Source organism: Marmota monax, unplaced genomic scaffold (assembly GCF_021218885.2).
Source record: "Marmota monax isolate L192 unplaced genomic scaffold, Marmota_monax_Labrador192_F-V1.1 WCK01_AAM20220418_F8-fsc00038, whole genome shotgun sequence".
Lineage (NCBI taxonomy): Eukaryota > Metazoa > Chordata > Mammalia > Rodentia > Sciuridae > Marmota > Marmota monax.
Genome location: NW_026692498.1, coordinates 13,054,105 through 13,077,803, shown reverse-complemented (window position 1 = coordinate 13,077,803; position 23,699 = coordinate 13,054,105). Strand labels below are relative to the sequence as shown.

At 37.6% G+C, this 23,699-nt stretch overlaps 1 protein-coding gene across 1 annotated transcript; it reads right to left on the bottom strand.

Annotated features, from left to right (window-relative positions):
- Positions 1–8,585: 8,585 nt before the first annotated feature.
- On the bottom strand, positions 8,586–23,088 carry LOC124093285 (glycine N-phenylacetyltransferase). Its single transcript, XM_046445680.2, has 6 exons — positions 22,869–23,088; positions 20,807–20,902; positions 16,055–16,162; positions 12,184–12,310; positions 11,194–11,365; positions 8,586–9,588 (listed from the first exon to the last, which is right to left on the bottom strand). Exons 2-6 carry the CDS (start codon positions 20,882–20,884, stop codon positions 9,186–9,188), a joined length of 888 nt encoding a protein of 295 aa, XP_046301636.1. The 5' UTR covers positions 20,885–20,902; positions 22,869–23,088; the 3' UTR covers positions 8,586–9,185.
- Positions 23,089–23,699: the final 611 nt, after the last annotated feature.

Genomic DNA, 23,699 nt, shown 5'->3' with positions numbered 1-23,699 from the left:
CAAAGGCCCAGTCATTACTAAGTAACTCTGAGCTGTGAACCTGTTGGACAAGAGCTGGGGGTAGGGGGATCTCTACATCAAACTCCTTTGCTTCCCTTCCCTTTCACAGTTAACCTGCAGCAGAAGCAAGCACTGTCTGTTGTTCATATTTAATGTTTAGAATCAGAGTGTTTTTTCTCAACCATTCATAAAGAAACTTACTCAGAGAGACAAAGGGGTAAGGATCCTATACTTTTTGAATGAGTTCAGTGAACTCCAGTCAAGATAAAAAGAAAGAAAACCACACTCGGACATGTAATTAAACTACTGAAAACCGAATATAAAGAGACCAAAGAACGATTAGGGTTTTCTTTTTTTAAAATGGGGAAGAGGAATCTTTTATTTTTAGACACTTCTAAAAAGCCAACACATTGAAAAATCTTTGGACTCTAGTTTCCTACCTAATTACTGACCAGGAATTAAAAGTGAGGAAAAAGAGTGTGTTTTTATGGGAGCCCTGCCCCTACCACGTTCAAACTCCAATCTTCATACCTCTAAGAATGTTGGTCAGAAATTCACCCACTCCTAACAGCATGAAGGAGATCCTGATTAGGGTATGCCAATGGTTTTCAAAGGATAGTTAGTTCACAAATTCCTGGACTCCCCAAGATTTCTTTAAGAACTTTGCATGATCAAATCTGGGTTTGTTCCCCAGCACCACAAACAACAACAACAATGAACATATATATTCATTGAAAGACTACCACATTTTGATTAAAAATATATATGATGTTAACTGGACATTTTTTTTTTGTAATACCCTTTATCAAGGTAAGGACGTTCTGTGCTCATCTTAGTTTGCTAAAAGATTTCAGGAATAAACATTGGGTTTGTCAAGTGTTTATCTTTGAGATAATTATATGAGTTTTCATTTTTAATTTGTTAATATTTTGAATCGAATTGAATGATTTTTTAATATTAAAACAAATTTACATCCCTGCAATGAATCCTACTTCATCAGATTTAATATCATTTTTGCATATTGTTAGATTGTTTCCTTAAATTTTGTTTGGAATTATTGCATCTCTGCAAAGAATGATCAACTCAATTCAATTCCAATAAAAACCATAGCAAGCGTTTATTGTAAGCTGATCCTAAAATTCATTTGGCTATGCAAAAGTTGCCAAAAAAAAAAACTTTGAAAAAGAACAAAGCTGAAGGATTAATATGTCATTTCGGAACCTGTTATAAAGCTACAATAATCAAGATGTGATTGGTGGTAAGACACACAAATCAGTAGCACAGGATAGAGTTTGGTAATAGAACTGCACATACATTAAAAACTGATTTTATTTTTATGATCATTAACACGTATTAATTATGCAAATTAATGAGTCTCACTGACATTTGCATATGTGTTTATGTGATGCCTTGATCATGTCCTCCTATGCCGCTCTTGTCCTCTCCTTTCTCCCCTCTCCTCCGGTTCCCTTTTCCTTCTCTGAAAGTCCCTACTACTTTCAGCTCTTTTTTCTTTTTTAAGTTTCCATGTAGGAGAGAAAACATGCATATTTGTATGCATATGTCGTATTTTTGTGTCTGGTTTATTTCACATAATATGATGCCCTCCAATTCGATCCGTTTTCTTGAAAATGACAGGGTTTCATTCTTCTTTATGGATACATAATACTCTGTGTGTGTGTGTGTGTGTGTGTGTGTTTTCCTTGCCATTCATCTGTTCATGGTACCTAGGCTGATTCAATATGTTAGCCAGTGTGAATAGTGCTGCAATAAACATGGGTATACAGGTATGTCTTTATTTGACTTTATTTCCTTCAGATACACACCCAGGAATGGAACAGCTGGAACATATGGTAGTTCTAGTTTTATTTTTTTGAAAAATCACACACCAGGCTCGGTAGTGCACACCTGTAATCCCAGCAGTGTGACAGGGTGAGGCAAGAAGATTGCAAATTGAAAGCCAGCCGCAACAATTTAGCTAGACCTGTCTCAAAATAAAAAATAAAAAGGGTTTGGGATGTGGATTAGTGGTTAAGCAGCCCTGGGTTTAATCACCAGGAACAAAACAAAAAAAAAAAAAAAGAAAGAAGAAGGGCTAGGTTGTGGCTCAGTGGTAGAGCGCTTGCCTAGCACGTATGAAGTACTGGATTTGATTCTCAGCAGCACATATAAATAAATGAATAAAATAAAGTTTCATCAACATCTAAAAAAACATTTAAAGAAAGAAAGAAAGAAAGAAATCACATTACTCTTTTCCATAGTGGTTGTACTAATTTGTATTCCTACCAATAGTAAATAAAGTAAATAACAGATTTTTGACAAAGGCACAAAATTAATTTATCATTTTCAACAATAATCCTGGAAAAGTTAAATATCTATATGCAATAAAATTAACTTTTACTCCATGCCTTAAATCATATACAAAAATTATATAAAATTATAAAAAAATAGGGATAGAGCTAAATGTAAAATCTAAAAATATAAAACTTTTAGAAGACTGGACTGAAATCTGTGACAATAGTTAAAGTTTTCTTGGATTAAAAAACCAGAAGTATGACCCATAGAAGAAATATTTATAAATTGATCTTGGTCAAAATGAAGAACTTCTGCTTTTCAAGAGACTGTTAAGAATGGCAGTCATCATCCGGGTGTGGCAGCAGGCCTGTATCCCAGCGGCTTGAGACACAGGAGTAGGAAAGGGGTTCAGGCAGGGGTGGGAGATACAAATCATAATTATGTATGAGGAAATACTTGAGGATGACGGGCATTGTTAATGGGAGTTGAAGTAAAATCGTTGAACTATAATGTTCTTCCTATATGAATTTTGGTGAAATATACAAAAATGTATGAAGCCAAAGGATCAACATTCTATGAAGCAGGATGGATTAGGACATTGTTTTTTTCCTAGTAGGATGGCAAATTCAAGTCCCATATATAATAAAGGAAGCCACCAATAAATACTCCTTTCCTAACACATTTATCCTACTTTCTCAGGGTCTTGTGTTTTTTCGGTGGGGGGAGGTTTACCAGAGATTTAAATAGGTATTTCAATAAGCAAATTTCCAGGGGTGCTTAACCACTGAGCCACATACCCAGCCCTATTTTGTGTTCTATTTAGAGACAGGGTCTCAGTGAGTTGCTTAGCACTTCACTTTTGCTGAGGCTGGCTTTGAACTCAAGATCCTCCTGCCTCAGCCTCCTGAGCCGCTGAGATTATAGGTATGTGCCACGGCTCCTGGCTCTTTCTGAGGTTCTTACCACTTAACCGGTTGTGAGTTTGAGATGAATGCTTAGAACACCATTTATTCCTTTTTACCTGACAGACTCTTACTCTTCCAATTGCTTCATGCAGTAAGGTGTTCATGCAAATCCTCAGGCATTAGGTCTGGGCTCTTTTTCTAAATAACTCCACTGGAACACTCTTAATTCTTCATTGAATTAGCTCTTTATATGGCTAGACTCCCCCTGAGGTGGAGAGCTGTTGGATCCCAAAGAGTATCATATCACTTTTGTGTCTTCTAGGTCAAACATATTCTCTGGGCATAAGTCAAGAGTCAAGACTTAATTTGTTGAATGAATAGAAATATGGATGGATAAATTCACTATGCTTCTGAAGACTGATGTGGTCAAGAGTCTATCACCCATCATGGCCACTAAGAAAGAATTCTAGCAATGATGGGGATAGGGAAATTTGCTTATTGAACTGCTTATTTTAAGCTGGGCATGATGGCACATGCCTGTAATCCCAGCAGCTCAGGAAGCTGAGACAGGAGGATCTTGAGTTCAAAGCCGGTCTCAGCAAAAGTAAGGCACCAAGCAACCCAGTGAGAGCCTGTCTCTTAAAAAAAAAATACAAAGTATGGCTGGGGATGTGGCTCAGTGGTCTAGTGTCCCTTAGTTCAATCCTTGCCCCCTCCAATACCTATTATAACAACAATATCCTCAATAGTTTTTGAACGTCTTCTTTCTATATGCTAGGAACTCTGTATATCATACCTCATTTGATCATGACATTCTTATAAATTGGCATCATTATTCCATTCTACAGATGAGGAGACTCAGATGAAGTATCCTATGATAAGTCACATAGCTTGCAAGAGCAAGAACTGAGACTTACCTAGTCTCCGAGCTCTCAAACTTCATCTCTTTATCATTAACATGTGATATATAACATGGTCTCTCTTGAAAGGTCACTGTTCAGGCCTTTACTGTGTCTATCTTGTCTATCCCTTGTGGAAATTTCTGATAGGTTAGGAAAGTTTCTGTGCAAAGTGATGATTGTATAAACCCCCTATCAAAGCTCTTCCCCTGGACCTCACCCAACGACCCACAGCACAAGGCTTTCAGGATCCTCCCTCGTGGGCTGCCTCAAAACTCTCCCCACCTTAGAGGAAAATTCTAAACGATTAAGAAAAAGAAGCATAAAATGTTGCAAACGACAAAGGTGAGGAGATTCTGCATCTTCTTTTCCCTCTAAGAATAAAGTACGCAAAGTAGAAAGGCTGAGGCCTAAACATTCAATTAGTGCAGAGCCATCAGAAAGCCAACCATGAAGCAAGTGCAGCTGGACCTGCTGCTTTCTGGGTAAGAGGCATTCCACTTCTCCTGATGACAGCTTGCAGAATTTTACCAAATGTTGCATAGTTGTTGTATTTAGGGGTTTCATTCCAATCCAAGTAGAAAATAAAGAAAAATTTTACTTTTTTTGGGGGGGGGGCATTACTACATCAAAATACTTCTCTAACTTCCTTCCTGTACTCCTTTCTCTGCTCTGACAGAGACACCAGATGGGAATGATGTGGTATCATCTTCCAGCTCTACATCTTGCCATAACTGACCGGTTCAGAAGTAGGCACCACAGCTGGCCATTTAGAAACTACCCTGACAGATTTGGACTTGCGACCAGGAGATTTCAGTTCTCCCCACTGGTCTCTTGAGTAATAGAAATGTAAAAATTTAAAGCTGTGTTTCAAAATGAGAGATGAGCTGGGGGCGGGTGGCACATGCCTGTAATCCAAACAGCTCAGGAGACTCAGGCAGGAGGATTTCAGGTTCCAAGCCAGCCTCAGTAACTTAGTGAGTCTGTAAGCAACCTAGAGAGACCTGTCTCTAAATAAATAAATAAATAAGAACAAAAAGGACATGAAAAGGTTCTCACTATCATCCTTAATTAGGCAAATGCAAATCAAAACCACAATTAAATACTATTCCGCACAAATACACACACACACACACATTTAAGCATATATGTACATACATACACACACACACACACACACACACACACATATATATATATATATATATTTAAAGGAATAAAATCTATAAGGATATGAAGAAATGGAACACTTGTTCTTTGCTAATGGAAATGTAGAATTGTATAATCACTATGGAAAACAGTTTTATCACTGCATACATTTGTTTCTATTTTTGTTTTTAAGATTGTCTGTACAGGGAAAACAAAGTCAGAGAAAGAACAGCCTTCCATTTCCAGGATCATTCCTTTTTTTTTTTTTTTTTTGGAATCAGTCTATATTCCTATTTGAAAATCTTTAATTTTTGTATTGATCCTTATGTAAATAAAACATTTTGCTCTTTTTCTCAAAGTAGCTCAAGTTAAATTCTGTCATTTGAACCTAAATACTGTTAACTAACTAACTTAGGTAGCTTTTTAACAAGTTTGTGGTTTGGGAGACTGCTCATCTTCTCTTGGTAAGTGTTAGCAAGGGCCCCAAACCAAGGGCACCTCAGAGCAATTCCACACTTCACTTAACTTGTGTTCCTAGAGGAGTAAAGTTGTAGTCATTTGCTAGTTTTGCTTTTGCAGAGGACTAAGGACACTCTCAGAATCCCACTGAAGCAGAAACACTGAATCATCAATATCTCTGGGTATAACATTTGGGGTTGACTCCCCTTAAGGGAAGCCACTCAGTCAGCGATAATCTAGCAAGGACCTGGGGAATTGGATGAGTGTCTGAGATTTGTGCAAGGGTTTCTAGAGCTAATTTTATCTCCGGGATCATATGGAATTGACAGGCTAAAGGGGTATGAGCCAACTCCACTGACTATCTGGGGTTTTTCTAAGGAATGGGAAGAATTCTTGTACAGAATTATGTAATGGATCATAGTCAGTAAGAGAACATCAGGCAGAGTCTGATAACATTGTAAGGTGATTATTACCAACCCAAACATAATATATGCTTAAGAAATAATCTTCCAAACTATACAATAAGCACCTTAGGATATTTCCTTTAATCCTGACATAATCATGCAAAATAGAATAATATTATTGTTATGATTTATATCTAAAAATGTCTCCCCAAAAGTTTGTATGTTAGGCAACTGGCAATGTTCAGAGGTAAAAATAGAGGATAATGAGAGCTGTATCCTCATCAGTAGGTTAATCTAGTTGATGGAAAATTATCTGAATGGACTACAGGGTGGTAACAGTAGACAAATGGGGAGGAAGTGAACATGTGGCCTCAGATTATATATGTCCCTGGTCCCTTCCCCTCTTCCTGCTTCCCAACCACCACAGCCTTCTGTCATGCTCTCAGGCCCAGAGAACTGGACTCAGTCAACCATGGAATGAACCTCGGAAACTCTGAGCCCAAAATAAACATTTCTTCATCTCAGTTGTTCTTATCATGTAATTTGGTTACGGTAATGAAAAGCTGATTAACACAATTATTATTCTTTCCAATTATAGAAGAGGAAACTGAGACAGTAGTCAGGAACTCATGCTGCAGCTCATTAGTTAATATTTGTTAAGCCCATCCTCTGTCATCTATTCACAGATCAACAGTGACTTGGGAGCTATTTTGAGTTCAGTTCCTGGACTGGCTTTTGCTGGTTGGGTAGACTGGGGACATGGACATAAATAGTTTTCTTTTCTATAATAACTATTCCTACCTGGAAAGGGTGTGGAGAAAAGGTAACTTTTGTACACAGTTGATGGGAAATTAGGTTAATACAGCCTTCACAGAGAACAGTATGGAGCTTTTTAAAGAAATTAAAAATAGAAACACCATAAGACTGTAGGCATTGTGAACATAGAAATATACAGAGAAGTGCTGGAATTCTGATCATGAAAATACACAGGGAAAAACGTTCCTCTAGTGAGCAAACTCCCTGGGGGTAACAGGCACTCTGTTTCCCATGCTTGGAATGCTCGACAGTTTCTCCTAGAAGCTATTAAGATAACTAATACAGGTGCAGTCTTTAGTTGCTATGGTAATAGTCTTCATGAAGAGGCTCTGTGCTAGAGTCTTATCAGCCTGGACCTTGATTTCACACATTCAGCTTTGGGAAAAAAGGAATACTAAATAATAATGTAGTTATGGCCCTAATGACCTATGTAACCTATTGATATAAATATAGCAGTTAGGCCACTCTGCCATCTTTCTTTCCTGCCTCTGCATCTTGTCTCTGTGTCTCTTTTTATTTTCCTTACATAAGACCTAAAAACCTTCCTTTGGATCTGAAATGTAAAAGAACCAAAGTAATACCATTTTGTTCTGACCTGACTCCATCTTATGCTTGCTTAAAATGTTTTCTTTTCAGCATCCTGAAAAGCTGTATCTACGTTGACAGTACATTTGGACCTTCCTGTGGCCCTGATGAAGGCCCCGAAGTATAACAAAATGACTCTGAAGTGTCTAATTAAAACCATTCTCTCATGTAATCAAAATATGTCTCAACAGGGTCTTTCTGAAGTACATCCTTGTGTTTTTTTGTGAGTTTTGCCTTAATAAACTCTGTACTTCCAAAATTCAAGTGCTGGGAGTTCTTTGAGTCACTAGCCTGCTCCCAGTCGCTTGCCTGGCTTGCTCATTAAAGGACCTTTTACCCCTTTCAATTTGACTCAATAAGCATGGTGGTCCATAACACTTGTGCACTCCGTAACAGAGCATATGACCAAAAGAAATGAGATCACCACCTCATGAAGACATCTGCATTCCCATATTCACTGAAACAATGGTCAAGATACAGAAACAACTTAAGTGTTCACTGATGAACAAATAGAGTGATACAGATAGAGAGATGATAGATGATAGATAGACGTCACTCCCTGTAGAGAGAGATATATCTACAGATTTGTATACACATATATGTACATATATACAACTGAATATTATTGAACCCTACAAAAGAACAAGATCCTGCCACATGTAGTTGAACCTAGAAGACGTGATGCTAAGTAAAATAAGACACAGACAAAAATATTGTATGATCTCACTCATATGTGGAATCTTTAAGATGATAAATATGCAAAGATAGAGAACAAAACTGAGGTGGGAAATAGGAGATATAAATCAAAGGATAGAAACTAGTACATATGTAGTATGAATAGTCTAGAGATATAACGTAAAACCTGAGGACAGCATGTTTTTTAAACATGAGTAATAAAATTGTACTAGATATGGAATCATGCTCAATGAGTAGATTTTAACTGTTTTGCCATAGAACAAAAGAGTGGTCAATTTTGTAACACAATGGATCTGTTCTTTCCTTGCATATACCCACACACACACACACACACACACACACACACACACATATTCCACAAAATCAAGTTGTGTAGGTTAAATACAAATAATTAAATTTATTTTAAAAAATAAGTCTCTCAGGTATAGTAGCCCTTACCGCCATATATTTGCACAGGGAGTATAGCAACATGGTTATTAAAAAGACCTGACAGCACCAGTGAAAGGATCACTAAAATATATGTATGTCAAAGACAGGTCATAATTGACCACTAAATAGAGGGGTCCTAGGAAAAGAGACGGAAAAATACCATCTATCAGGTAAAGCCACATCTTGACATAACTAGTGGTATCTGCCATTGGTAATAATCAATGTGTGAGACCAGAGTTCCAGGAGAAGCAGTAGGGAATCACACAGGTAAACAGAAAAAAGTGGCACTGGAATCCAGAAGGGTAGGAAATTGAACAAGGCCAGTGACCACTACAGAGAGGTCTGGCCATGCCAGGTCTGCTGGATCCGTAGGGTAACTTGAGTGCAGGGACCACGGTGGTCTTGTTAACCATTCACACTGCTTCCCCAGAGCCCAACGATGCCCATTCCTATAGCACTGGTTATGATTTGTTCTCTCCCTGTCTACTCATCCACGCCTCCAGCCACATCACAGCCTATCCAAGGCTAACTTGCGTTCAGGGCCAGCTTCACAGAGGCACACAGTGCCACTGGTTCCAGTCACAGGGCATGGGGACATGATGCAGATTGTGACTCATTTTCTGGATGATTTTGTTGGCTCTGTCCGTATGGTTATACACAGGGAAGCCAAGCTTCTCCTGAACCTGGACGTGGACGTGAGTGACGTAGGAGATGAGGCCTTGGCCCCGGTACTCAGGCACAGTGCCTCCCATTCGCATCTCCCCCGTCTGGTCCATCAGGGCCCATGACACAGGCGTCCCTTCAGGTCCCAAAAGACAGGTGCTGGGAAAGGTCCGGATACAGCGCTCAATGAATCTCTGGCTTCTTTCATTGCCACCAAAATGCCAGAATTTATTCACCACAGCAGCGTGGGTCACATCCAGTGATGAGAGTTTAAACATCTCATGGTTACTGTTGAGAAAAGGGGGAAGAGAATAGTCCATAATATTGCACACTGAGAGGCATTAAATTTGTTTCCCAAAAATTATATTGAGAGGCATATAGGAACAGAGGTGAAGGCACAGTCTCAGCAGCCAGACTGGGTTAGTAATCTGACTAGCTGTGCAATCTCATGCAGGAAACAATGTCTCTCTGCCTTTATTTCTTCTAACATAAAATGAAGATATTAATAACATGCTGTCAAAATGCAGAAATAAATATTATAAGAGCTATTGCATGGCAAGTACCTAGGATAGTGCCACACACAATAAAAATTCCACAAAAATTTACTATTATTCCCCTCAACATTGCTGTGACTCTCCACTTAAGATGGAGCGGATGATATCATCCCTATTTTACAGATCAGAAAAGTGGATAAAAGAAAATAAATGAGAGCCCCAAAGCACCTGCTAGCAAAAGTAAAGACAGAGCCATGAAATCTTAGCCATCAGGGTCCTTGGCCACCATGTTGAATGCATGGAAAAACTGAAGTCCAGAGAGGGGCAAAAATATGAGGTACAGATAGATCCTGTTGGGGATTACTAAAGTCTGAAGACCCCTACAATGGTTTAAAGAGGCTTCAGGAGACATCCTGGAAACAGCCTGGTGAGGCTAGAAGATCTAGAAGATCCAAGCTTCAGTTACACCCAAACATGTGGTGAGCAAGCCACTTAAACATCGGAGTCCGCTCTCTCAGGAAGTAGGAATAACATCTCCTACTCTAACTACGTTGCGAGGTAGACAGAAGGACCCAACACAGTGCTAGTTTCTAGACTTTACCATATGCATAAGGCTCTTCCAGGCATATAAACACACACAGAGCCATGGGATGGGTGATCTGCAGATTAAATTCTCATCATCAGTTACCTTTGCAATGGGTGGAAGAAAATATGTAATATATTTAGATTCACATTATTTGGAAACATTTTCTGCTTGAAAGTCGATTCATCAAATGAATATTTTAATAAGAATCCACTATGTGCCATATGATATTCTGGCTATTGAGAATCCATCAGTGAACAATATAGAGAAGATCTCTGTTCTAAATATCATGAGGAGGCAACGAACAGGGAGCTAGATACACCAGTAAACTGTTTTCAGGTAATAGCAAGTCCAATAATGAAAATGAACATTGGGTTTTATCCTAAAGAATTACCATGGGGCAAGAGTTTTATATGAGGTGCTCATAGGAAACTGTCAAAGGAAATAAAATTTGAGAGTATGAGAAGCAAAATTAAAAAAACATAGAGATCTGAGGAAGGATGTTTGAGCAGGCAAAGAGGTAGTTCAGTGATGCAGAGGCAGGAGCAAGAGCATGAGGTCAAGTGGCAGAAGGAAGGCCAGGGCTGCTGAGTGAGCAGCAAGGTCAAGGTGACATCCAGGAGGTGAGGGTGCAGGTCTTGTGGGGTCTATAAAGTTTGCATTTTGTTCAAGATGAGGTGAGAAATGGTGGCTTTTAAGCAGGTGATCATCCAGGAGAGGGACTCTGGGAGGTGAGAGAGAACGCAGGGAGGGAGGTTGGAAGACACTCTAGTGACATGTGAGCAGTGCAGAGAGAGCATCTTTAATCACACTCACTTGATCTGGGGTCCCCCAGATTCAGGACGTAAGTTCTTTGTATCCACCAGGAAAGGCACCAGTTTCCTTGCTGTCTGAGGCATCATGTACAGAATGCACTGTGTTCTCTTGACCTGGACCAAGTTAGCAGCAGCAAGACTTTGTATCACCTCATCCAAGCTGGACTGTGAACCTAGGAGGGAGGAAGGAAGGAGAGAAGTAGCGATGTGCAAGGTATAAGAAGAGGCCCAGAGGAACCATGCAGGATTTAGAGTGAGTCACTCTTGGCTTCTGGTAATGCCACCAAGAGTATGACATGGCCAAGTCACTCCCTGGAGCAGGTTTTCTCTTATACAAAAAAAAGCACCAGAAATACTGGCTGTTACTCTGAAATCAAAGGAGAAGGGGTACATAATTCATAGTAGCCTATTTTGACTGTGCATTTGCTATATGCCCAGGAATTGGTCTTCTAGTTCATTTAGCCCTTTACACTGACCCTGTGTTTTAGGTTCCTCATTTTCACTTATGAGGAAACTGAGCAATAGTTACATTATATCACTTTAAAGATCACAAAGCAGGAGGCAGAGCAAGGATGCACCCTTTGGAGTCTGACTCTAGAGGGCATGTTCATAACCACAGCCGGTGTCCTCCTTGGTGACCTGGGAGCTTCTCTATGGCACTAGGAGCTTCATTCTTATTCCAGGAATGGAAGACCAGAGGGCAACCTCTGCTCTCACACCCAACATCCTGAGGACTGCTGAATACGTTGCAAAATGTATCTTGAATCTTCAGCTTACAAGAAATTACCTTACTCAGAGTTACTAATAACAACCACATAGTGCACAATATTTGAATTCTACTCCCCTGCAGAGGTGGTGACAGTCAATACAAGCCGTGGACACTAGGCATGGGGGAAGGAAGGAAAGGCTATATGGGAATGTTCTCAGGGTGGAAAGTGGCCCAGAGGTAGACATGGGGGTCTAGCAGCCAGCACACACCCAGCCCCCTTACTTTGGATTTGTAAATGTTGTTTCCAGGTAATGACATCTGAGGAGACGAGCGATTCTTGACAGCTCTTGAGCTCCTTAGAATAGATTTGGTAGGTGTTGGTGTAGTGATCAAGGTCATCTGTCATGTCCTGTTTGGTTGGGCAACAGGGAATAAACCAGATTGTTTATACCAAGAGATCTCAATATTTGTGTCTAAAATTCCCCTCTATTGTTATATTATAAATTTAATACAGACATTTTTTGCACATATTATCACTACTTTTCTCAATCATGTACATCGCGATACCAAGTCGAGGATTCTATTCAAATTCATGTTTAAAAATTTCTGCTAAGCCAAAAATGTTCCATTACAATTTGAACCAACCAAAGCTGCCCTAGTTCAAGAAACATTTTTTTTCTATAATTTTGCATTCTTCGAGGAGAAAGACAAAAAGTGATTATTGTCAAAGGCAAGTTTCAGTTACAAGAGTAAATCTTACTCTATTTTAAACAGCCTCAGAACAAACATTTTGAATTTGATAGTATTTAAATTGGCACAGGTAACCTTGTATTAGAATTTTTAACTCTATGTTGTAAAACTATACAAAATGAGCACGCATTGTTCTCAAAATATAAATCACAAAGCATCATTGTTATAAACAGTTTGCCTTCCTAACAAAATGAAAACACAACATTTATCCAAAAAGACCTTCTCAAAGTTAGCAAATGAGAATTGAGATTATCTGAAGGTGAAGGAAGGACCAGAGAACAAATCCCTGGCGCATGCAGAGCAGGTAGAAAACTTCAAACAGAAGTGATTCACCGTTTGATAATAAAACTATTGACGTTCACTGTTTCTAACATAACATTTAAAAAGCAAATATTATTCCATGGCTAGATATTAATAATTTAAATTTCTTGGGGTTTTTTGTTTATTTTCTGTGTCATTTGGTGGTGTTTTTATAAAAATTCTGTGTTTCTAGGTTTACAACATGATCTGATAGTATGATATAACTAGCAAAATGCTTATTATACTGAAACAAGTTAGCAGATCCTTCATCTCACAGAATTACCATTTTTCTTTGTTTCTGTGGGAATAGCAGCTCAAATTTACTAAGTTAGCAGAAAGTACAGTAAATGTTATTGCTTTCATTCTTCTTGTTGCACATGAGGTTATCTAGTGCTGACATTCTACATACCAGCCACATTGAGTCTTTTGGCCTGTCTCCTCCCACCCCCCAGCACCACCACCACTTAGGACCTGGTTAACCACTGTTGTCTTCTCTGGGTCTGAATGTTTTAAAAGATTCACATATAAGTGAGATTATTCATTTTTATTCTTTGTGTGATTGGTATATTTCACTTAGCATAATGTCCTCCAGAGTCACCCACATTATGGAAAATGCAAGGATCTCTTTTTTAAGAGATCTAACATTTTGTTACAAATATTACTGTTTTAACAATGGGACTACATACATAACAGAAAATTTCATATAATATAAATATGTGTGTGTGTCATATAGCTGTCCACAGATTCCTAGTTTTTCCATGTCTTGTCTATTTTGAATGGTTCTGCAATAAATATGAAAGTGCAGACATATTTACAAGGTAGTGATTATTTTTCTTGGAATACATGCCCAGAAGAAGGATTGCTGGGTTAAATTTTTATATTGAGGTGCTTTTCTTGTATGCCTGAGTTGTTGAGAGTTTTTGTCAAAAAAAAAAAAATATGCTGGAATTTGTCAATTTTTTTCCTCATCAATTGCAATAGTCATGTGGTATTTAATTTTCATTTTGTTATTATGGTATTTCATATTGACTGTATGTATTTTTTTTAATTTTTTATTGTGGGTTGTTCAAAACATTACAAATTTCTTGACATATCATATTCCACACTTTGATTCAAGTGGGTTATGAACTCCCACCTTCACCCCATACACAGATTGCAGAATCACATCAGTTACACATCCATTGATTTACATATTGCCATACTGATTGTATGTATTAAAGCAGCCTTGCATACCAGGGATCAATCTGACTGTCACAGTGTATGATCTCTTGGATATATTGTTGAATTTCATTCGCTAATATTTCACTGAGAATTTTTGCATCAGTCTTCAGCAAAGAAAATGGCCTTTCATTTCCTTGGGATGTATTTTTCCGGCTTAGGTATCAAAGTGATGGCACCTTCATCTATGTATACTCCTGAACAATTTGTTGCAGTTTTAGTTACATTTTATTGTTTTGACTTTTTAACCTTCATATTAGAGATCAGTAAGATTCAGTATTTCAGTATGAGAATATTGACGTTTTCACTCTGTATTTATCTTTAAGAGTGAGTTTTATATTTCCATATGTGCTCTTTTTTAGTAGTTATTGTCTACTCATGTGTGCTTAAAAACTACTACAATTTATATTTTATATGTTATAATTTATATAAAAATAATACTATATGATTAACCTTTATATTTTTGAATGCAGGGGTTTTTTAAAGGTACTTAAATCCCAATCTTTCTTTTTTTATTTTTTACATATTTTTGTTGGTGCATCATAATTGTACATATGGATGGGATTTGTTGTTACATATTCATACATGCACAAAATATAGCAATATAAGTCGGTCAGTATCACTCCCCAGTCCTTCCCCCTCCCTCCCTGTTTTCCACTCCTGGGTCCCTTTCCTCTACTGATCTCCCTTTAGTTTTTAGAAGATCCACCCCCACCTTTGTTTTCCTTTTTCCTCTCTATCTTCCACATATAAGAGAAACACAGGACCCTTAACCTTCTGTGTTTGACTTGTTTCACTTAACACAATTATCTCTAGTTATCTATTTTCCTGCAAATGCCATAATTTCATTTCTCTTTATAGATGAATAAAGCTCCGTTATGTGTATATAGCACATTTTCTTTATCTGTTCAGTAATTGATGGACATCTAGGTTAGTTTCATAATTTGGCTGTTAGTTGTGCTGCTATAAACATGGGTCTGCATGTATTACTGCAGTAACATGACTTTAATTCTTCAGGATAAATGCCAAGGAGTGGCATAGCTGGTCATATGGTGGTTCTATGCCTAGTCTTTTGAGGACCCTCCATTCTGATTTCCATAGTGGTTGTACTAACTTACAGTTTCACCAACAGTGTAAAACATTCCCTTTTCTCCACATTATCTCCAGCATTTTTATTGTTTGCATTCCTGATGACTGCCATTCTCACTGGTGTGAGATGAAATCTCAGTGTAGTAAAACCTAATCCTCCTTACTGTGCATAAAATATATTTGCATTTGAAGTATGTTCATCATTTGGGGTGATTTTGAAAGATCTGGTATTGATGATTTAATATCCATGTATAGATATTGTAAACTTATATTCCCATATCATTCTTCATATTTAACCTCACATATTTTCATCAGATTAGAATGTGCTCCCCACCAGCTCTTGTCAGCTTCTTAAAACCTATTAAACATCAAAATCCAGTTTTGGTAAAATAGCTACCTGGAAGCCTCCCCACCTCCCAGGACTGAGGATTAAACCCAGGGCCTTGCACATACTAAGCAAGTGCTGAGTCAAATTCCCAGACTTCCTGGAAGTCTTTTTGACCCTCTTCTTACTACCTCTGAAATCACTGGTTTTAATCAAATTTCACTCAGTGCTACTTCTGTTATCTAAAGTATAATTTTAACACAAAAACAACTCCCTACAACATAAGTGCTCTTGTGTGCTCTTGAACATTTTCACACCACATTGCAATTCTTCTGCTTTTCTGTTTTCTCTGTGACCTCCTTGAGGACAAGACTGTTTCCCTGGGGTCCACCATACTTTCTTCCAGGTTCATGTCACACACACAGCAAATACAAACACAGAGTCATTTTCATTCCACCCCAGAAAACTTACCTGCTCCTGAGGGCGCACAACTACTGTGTTAAAATCTGGCCATTTGTCCACCAAGGCCTTTAGCTTGAATGGGTTCCCCTGGTTTATGTGGAAGACAGTTCCATAGACCTACAACGTTTCAACAAAGCAAGAGTCAGCACATTACAAAGGAACAGCCAAGTGCCTTGTTTAACCACAACAAGCCTTATTCCTAGGAATCAGTGTTTATAACTAATAGAGCATGGACTTCAGTCTTCAGGTTGTGTTTTATTTCTAGTAAGAACCAAATATGTTTTTGTATGAAATGCTGAGAATATTATACTTCAATGTGTGTATATAAGTACATATAGCCAAATATACAGATAAAATAAATTAACAATCACTCATACATTACTGAACTTATCCTTACATTCTTTCTATTTTCATCCATACATTTAAGTATGTTTATAATTTTATGTGATGAAATCACTTAAAATATATTAATTTAACATATATTTTCCCCACATACACTATATATAGTGTATGTATTTCCATGTCAATATGCAGAAATCTCCATGATCATGTTTCATGAGTACATGTTTATTAGACAGAAGGACCGTAATTCAATTTTCCTACCTCTTATTGTTGGTCATTTCAGTTTTCTCTGACAATTTAGGTTAGTTCTTCGAGGAAGATTTTTTATTAAATCTTTGAAAATATGCCTATTGTTACAAATTTCATATGAGGAAATTTCTATGTCAAAGGTCACATGCCACTTAAAGATTTAAGAGAGGTTAACTGGCCTTCTATCTATTTAATCCTGTGAGAGCATGGCGCTCAAATCATGAGCTTTGGTGACTAATAATGTCCAGGAACATCACACACTGCACAATCAGTTTAACCTTCTCTAGAATCATCTATTCAAGCATCAGTGCCCTCAATAGGAACATAAAAGAAATTGAGAAAGACATCCCCAAACTGGAAGAAGTTACAGCAGAGAGGTCCTCAGGACTTAAGTACAGCTAGGACATGGTACCTCAGAAGGTGGAATGGAAAGTCACCAAGATCAAAGACCATGGAATGATGAACCTTTCAATATCCAAGGACCAAACCTAATCCTGAGATTCCCTACCCTTCCCTTAAAATGTTTATATGTTCTCAGTTTATACCAGAGTATGAAATTCCCTGTCAACAGTAGAAGCTCAATATAGAAGTTATATATAGTTTGGGGGGAAATAAAGAGGTTATCTTTTTTTAACATTAGAATTTGGAATGACGGATGTTCATATACACAACAAATTACAGATATAAGGGCAATTACTTCTCCTTTCTTTCCCTATAGCAACCCCCAAATTGAATAACTTAGAGTTGGTAAGTAAGATAAACCTATTCAGTATCCACCATTTAGGAAATAGGCCACAATATTCGTTTTCCTTTTTAGCAGAGATTTTAGTGGATGTATAGTGGGAATATCTACCAAAAATATTGACTTTCTGGTTTTACTTATTTTACATGCAATAACGCAGAGACTCAGAGCTGTTTAACTTTTGCAAGATTGCCCAGCAAATAGTGAATTTGCTGGATCAAAGAAGTCTGACTCTGGACCTTGCCCTCTTGTTAGCTGCTCTATAGTACCTCCCTCAGATCAGTGACTTGGGGTTACCCAAAGCTACTGTGGCATAGTCCATAAGTGATGTCTATACAGGATATCAGAGCACCAGGAAAAGGTAACAAAGAACATTATATCGTTCCTACCAGGTTTCCCATCAGGAAGATCAGTATGTAACTATACTAAACACATCATCCTTATTTTACCCAAAAGATTCCAAATATGTGAGTCACTAACAAAATAAAATGTAAGCTAACAAGGATCTATACTCAATTCTCTTAGTTCTTAGGGTTTTTTTTTTTGTGTGTGTGTATGTGTTTGTTATACATATAGTAGTGAATATGCTATTATAAATTGCAATTATTTTTAATTCCAGTTGTTCATTGCTAGAATATATAACTAATATCTGTTGTTTTGTTGACTTGAATTCTGTTAAACTAAACTGAATTATAGCTAGAAAATTGTATTGCATATTTCTTAATATTTTGTACATTAGCCAATCGTGACCTCTGTGAATAGACTATTTTATTGGCAAGGACAATAGTGTCACACTGAATAGAAGAAGTGAGGGTGGACATTTGTGCCTTGCTAACACCTTAAGGGAAATACTCAGTCTTGACTACTTAGTAGGATATTAGTGGTGACTTTTGCCCATATGCTTTTTATCAGGATGAAGGAATTCCCTTTTATTCCTAGTTCACTGAGAATTCTGTGTTTATCAGAAATATTACGTATTATCAAACACCTTTTTTGTACCTTTAAAAAAAAAGATCCTATGTTTTTTCTTCTTTAGTTTATTGATATGTTGATATAATAGCCTACATTGATTGCTGGATGGATTTTTTTTATGGTACTGGGGATGAAACCTAGGGGTGCTTTACCATTGAATTACACCCCCAGTCCTTTTTTGAGACAAGCTTATTAATTTGGCAAGGTGGGTTTCCAACTTGCCCTCTGCCCACCTCGGCCTCCTGAGCCACTTGTATAACAGGCATGTGTGAACACACCTGACTTCATTGATTGATTTTTGAACGTTGAACTAGTCTTGAATTTTTTTTTAATTTTTATTGTTGGTTGTTCAAAACATTACATAGTTCTTGATATATCATATTTCACACTTTGATTCAAGTGGGTTATGAACTCCCATTTTTACCCCGTATACAGATTGCAGAATCACATCAGTTACACATCCATTGATTTACATATTGCCATACTAGTGTCTGTTGTATTCTGCTGCCTTTCCTATCCTCTACTATCCCCCCTCCCCTCCCCTCCCCTCCCCTCTTCTCTCTCTACCCCCTCTACTGTCATTCATTTCTCCCCCTTGTATTATTTTTCCCTTAGTCTTGAATTTTTAAAGATAAATTCATTTGGGTTACAATGTTACTTTTTTAACACTGCTGTATTTGACTTAGTAGTATCTTGTTGAGAATTTCTGCATCTGTGTTAATGATGGATGTAGTTCTGTGATTTTCTTATAATATCTATTTCCATAGATATAAAAGGAACTTGGAGCTGTTCTTCCTACTCTGCTTTATCCTGAAGGGTTTAGTGTAGAATTAGCATTATTTCTTCCTTGTATGTGTGGTAGAGTTTGCCAGTGAAGTCATCTTGATGAGGAAATTTCGTTGTTATAATGTTCTCATTTATAGATATGGAGCAATTTAGGTTGGTGATTTATGCTTTTTACAGAATAAATTGCAAAATGCCTGAGTACAGTGTTCATAATAGTACATCTTTATCATGATTATAATATCTATTCAGTTTGTAGTAATGTCCCCTATTTCCTTCCTGACATTGATAACTATGTCTTCTCTGTTTCTTGGTCAGTTTGATCTTCATATTATCAACTATATGGAACTTTCCTAAGCACAAGATTTTGGATGTACTAATTTTTTTTCCTGTTTTTCTCCTCCATTCACAATTGTTAATTTCTGAATTTTTTCAATTTCCTTCATTCTGCTTTCTAAGGGGTTAAATTCCACCTAGTTGTTTCAAATTTCTAAGGTAGAAACTTGAACCGTTGAGATGAGAGGATTAATTTTTTTTTGTTTAAGTAGGTAATGCTGCATATTTCCCACTTGTCCATGCTTTAGTTGCATCTCACAAATTGTTATATCTTGCATTTTCATTTTCATTCAGTTATTACACTCTAATTTTCTTTGTGAGTTTGAAGCATGGTTTTGTTAGAGGTGTGTTTGAGTCATTTGAAGAAAATTGAAGAATTGAGGAAATATTCACTTTTTAAATTTTATTATTGTAATTATTCCATTATTATATCATGTGATTTTAATTATTTAAAAAATGTGATCTATCTTGGTAAATATTCCATGAGCACTTGGCCAGAATATGTATCCTGCTGTTGTTGAAGAAAATATTCTTTCAGTGTCAATTAGTTCAGTATTACTTATGTCTTCAATATACTTACGGTTTCCACCTCTTTTGTATTTACTGAGAGAAGAGTGGTAGTTTATCTGTTTTTTTTTCTACATGTCTATCAGTGATTATCTCATGCATCTAGAGTTTCTGTTAGTAGGTATGTAGATTTCACTCATTTTCCTGTCTTTGTGGTGAATTAACATCCTTATCATAATACAAAGGCACTCTTTAACCCTAGTAATATTCCAGTCCCTTGGCAATATATGTTACTGCAGAAAAACTTCTATGTGCAAGATCACTGATTCATTTTTCTTGCTCACTGCATATAATCATCAGGGATTTGACAAAACAGGAATTGATTTCTTATTAACATTAAAGAAGAATCATAGGGTTGATGTCTTACCAGACACATGATTTTTTAGGAAAACAAATTAAACATTAATGTGTTCATTTCAGTCAACTTTGCAACTCTGGAAAACTTCCAGTGTTATGTAACACAATTCTTGCAAGAGTACATAGGAATGACTTTGAGTCATCACATAGCAAAGATATATGAGATTCAAGTCACAGCATTGCCACTATTGGTGTGGTCTCCGTCAAGACATATGCCTGAGTCTCATTTCCTCTTCAGCTCCATGGATTTAATAGACCTGCCTTGCTTCAGGGTGATGGGAACTAAATCAGTGGCCACAGAGCAAGTGGCTGGCACATCACAGGTGCTCAGTGAAGGCCCCTTTTTTTCCCCACCTCATTCTTAGGCTGTAGATGGTCTTACATCCCCCCCCCAGACAATGTTCCACCCTCACCTTTAAGGACTCGGGGAGGCTCTTCCTTAAGGACTTCTCTAGCATCTGCAGCATCTGTGGACTTTGCAAAGGAAACATCTTGGCAGGAACTTTAAGCTAAAGAAAAGATTGAGAAACATCAAGGAATGAGAAGAGCTGGAAGACCCGGACACAGCAGGCAGTTCTAGTTAATGTCGTGAGCTACATTCCTGCTGTTCCAATGATGCCTATTCACTAACTCCAAGAAAGAATGGGGCTGGTAGAAAGTACAGATGCCACTTTCTGAATTACTATGACCTTCTAAGCTTTTAAAAGTATTTATGAACATTTGTTTTCATTTTTATACCACCCTCAATTCCAACAATTAAGAATGCACTGAGATTAACAGATCTATTCTCTAAGCACACATGAGCATCCTTTGAGATTTACCATCCACCAGTGATAAGCCTGACTCTGCCAGTTAGAAGCTGTATGATACTGAAAGTTGCTTTACTCTTCACTGGCTTCTTGATTTATTCATCTATAAATAAATGGTCATGACTATAGAATTTATTTCACAGAGCAGGTGAGACAATTAAATAATTCAATATACATAAGGAGATTGGAACTACATCTGGAACACAATAGGTGCTCAATAATTACAATTATTAATACACTTTTTATTAATTATTATTTGAATTTCACGAATCAATGTGGTACAGTGTACACAACTGATATGTAATATGGTGTATAATGATCAAATCAGGGGGATGAACATCTCCATCTGTCTTCAGCAGAAGCCACAGTCAATCCACAGTGCCATCCAAATACACTCTACAGAGTAACATTTCTTCTGTATAACTACTTGCTGCAGATTTGAATCAAATCAGAAAGGATGGAATGAGATTAAATCCATGTAAAATGGCACATAGTAAATGGGATGATGTCTTAGTATAGAGTGACTGGCTTGAGGGTGACTCAATATGTATCAGTTATTTTAATTAATACTAGCATTATTCCCTAAATAAAGCAAGTCTTCTTTGATATTAGAAACAAAAATAAAAGAAAGACAAAAAGGCTTCTCCTCTGAGACCCTACACAGGGGACCCAGTGGAGCTGTCCTCTGGTGGGTTGCCAGAGCAGCAATGAGCAAAGTCCTATAGGAGGCCCTTGGAACCTTTGACACGGTCACTCCAGTGCTTGGAACTCATCCAAAGAAAACAATGCCAATGAACAAAAATACTTTGGGGAAAACTGTATGAAGATACAAATGTCACTTTTGTGTACGTTTAGACATAACATACACAAAGATAAGAGCTTAGAAGGAAAAATCAAATAACACTGTAGGTGAAGGTTTTTTCATTACATTTATTTTTTATGGTTTTAAATTAACAACTCATCTCCTCCGTGTTCCAGTCCCCATGTGAGTATCCACCTAGTCTCTTTATGACTAAACAGGGCACTTAAATTCCCTGTACATCAGTAACCACCCTAGGTAAAGCCAACTGCCTTAGAATGCCACAGAGGATTACATAAGGTAACATTTGGGGCTGGGGATGTGGCTCAAGCGGTAACACACTCGCCTGGCATGCACGGGGCACTGGGTTCGATCCTCAGCACTACATAAACTAAAGATGTTGTGTCCACCGAAAACTGAAAAACAAATATTAAAAAATTCTCTCTTCCTCTCTCTCTCTCTCTCTTTTAAAAAAGATAATTTTGCATGGCATGTGTACACTTTGTGGCAAATAAATGCCACCTGAGCCAGCATGCTCCTTTCAGGTGCCTTTATAGTCTCTGGCTCCCACCCACTGATAGCAAGCTCCCAAATGTCTTCATATTTATTCATTAATACAGACTCAGACCTGGCTTCATCCAGTCAAGAATTTCTGACAGATCTAGCATACTGCCCTGTACATAGCAGTTATCTGAAAGTGGACTTTCCAATGAAAGAATTTCTTTTACCCCTGGAAAAATCCTCAGCCCAAATGAGCCCAGAAATTCTTATTCACATCCAACAGGAGTATTTTGTTCATCCTGCTTCAATAAGGAGATAAAAGGAGATGAGGGGGGTCTCAGATCATCAATTCTCCTTTGTTCTCACCTGAAAGCTGTCTTCTCATTCAGGCTCTGCAAACGTCTGTAGGGAAAGACAAGAGTCAGGAAACTGTTCCAGATCACGAAATATATCCTCCAAAGATGCCGGTTTTGAAAGGCACTTTGGTCTTTTTTTTTTCCAGAAATGCAGTGCTGAGGTTCCTGATAGAAACAGGCAACAAGCTGTGCACACATCTGAGATCTGAGTGTGAGGTCAAGCCCCTCCCTCCAGGTCCCATGCTCAGGGAGGTGGCTCTGTACTTGGCTGGTTAGCATTGTGCATTCTGAGACTCTTTTCCAGGAATTGAACTGTGTCCTGCTCCCGAAGTTCCAGCCACTACTTAGCAACTCAGCAGTTAAATCATCTGGCCAAGAGCTGGGAGCTGGCTGGGTCTCCTTCTGCACCTCTCACAGACACCTGCAGCAGAAGCAAAAGCTGGATACTATTCATAGCTGATGTTTAGAATTACAGTTCTTTTCCAACCATCAGTAAAGAAAATTATCTATTTTATTTATTTTTAATTATTTTTTAATTTGTATATGACAAAGGAATGCATTACAATTCTTATTACACATATAGAGCACAATTTTTCATATCTCTGGCTGTATGTGAAGTATAAGAAAATTACCTATTTTAGAGAGACAAGGGGATAAAGATTCTTCACTTCTTTAATGGGTTCAATGAATTCCAGGCAGGATAAACACAAAGAAAAACCCCAGACATATAATTAAACTACTGAAAACTGAATATAAAGAGAAAATTTTAAAAATAAATGAGTCATTACACAGTGAGCTAATTGTACAAATAATGACCAACATTCAGCAGATATATAATAAG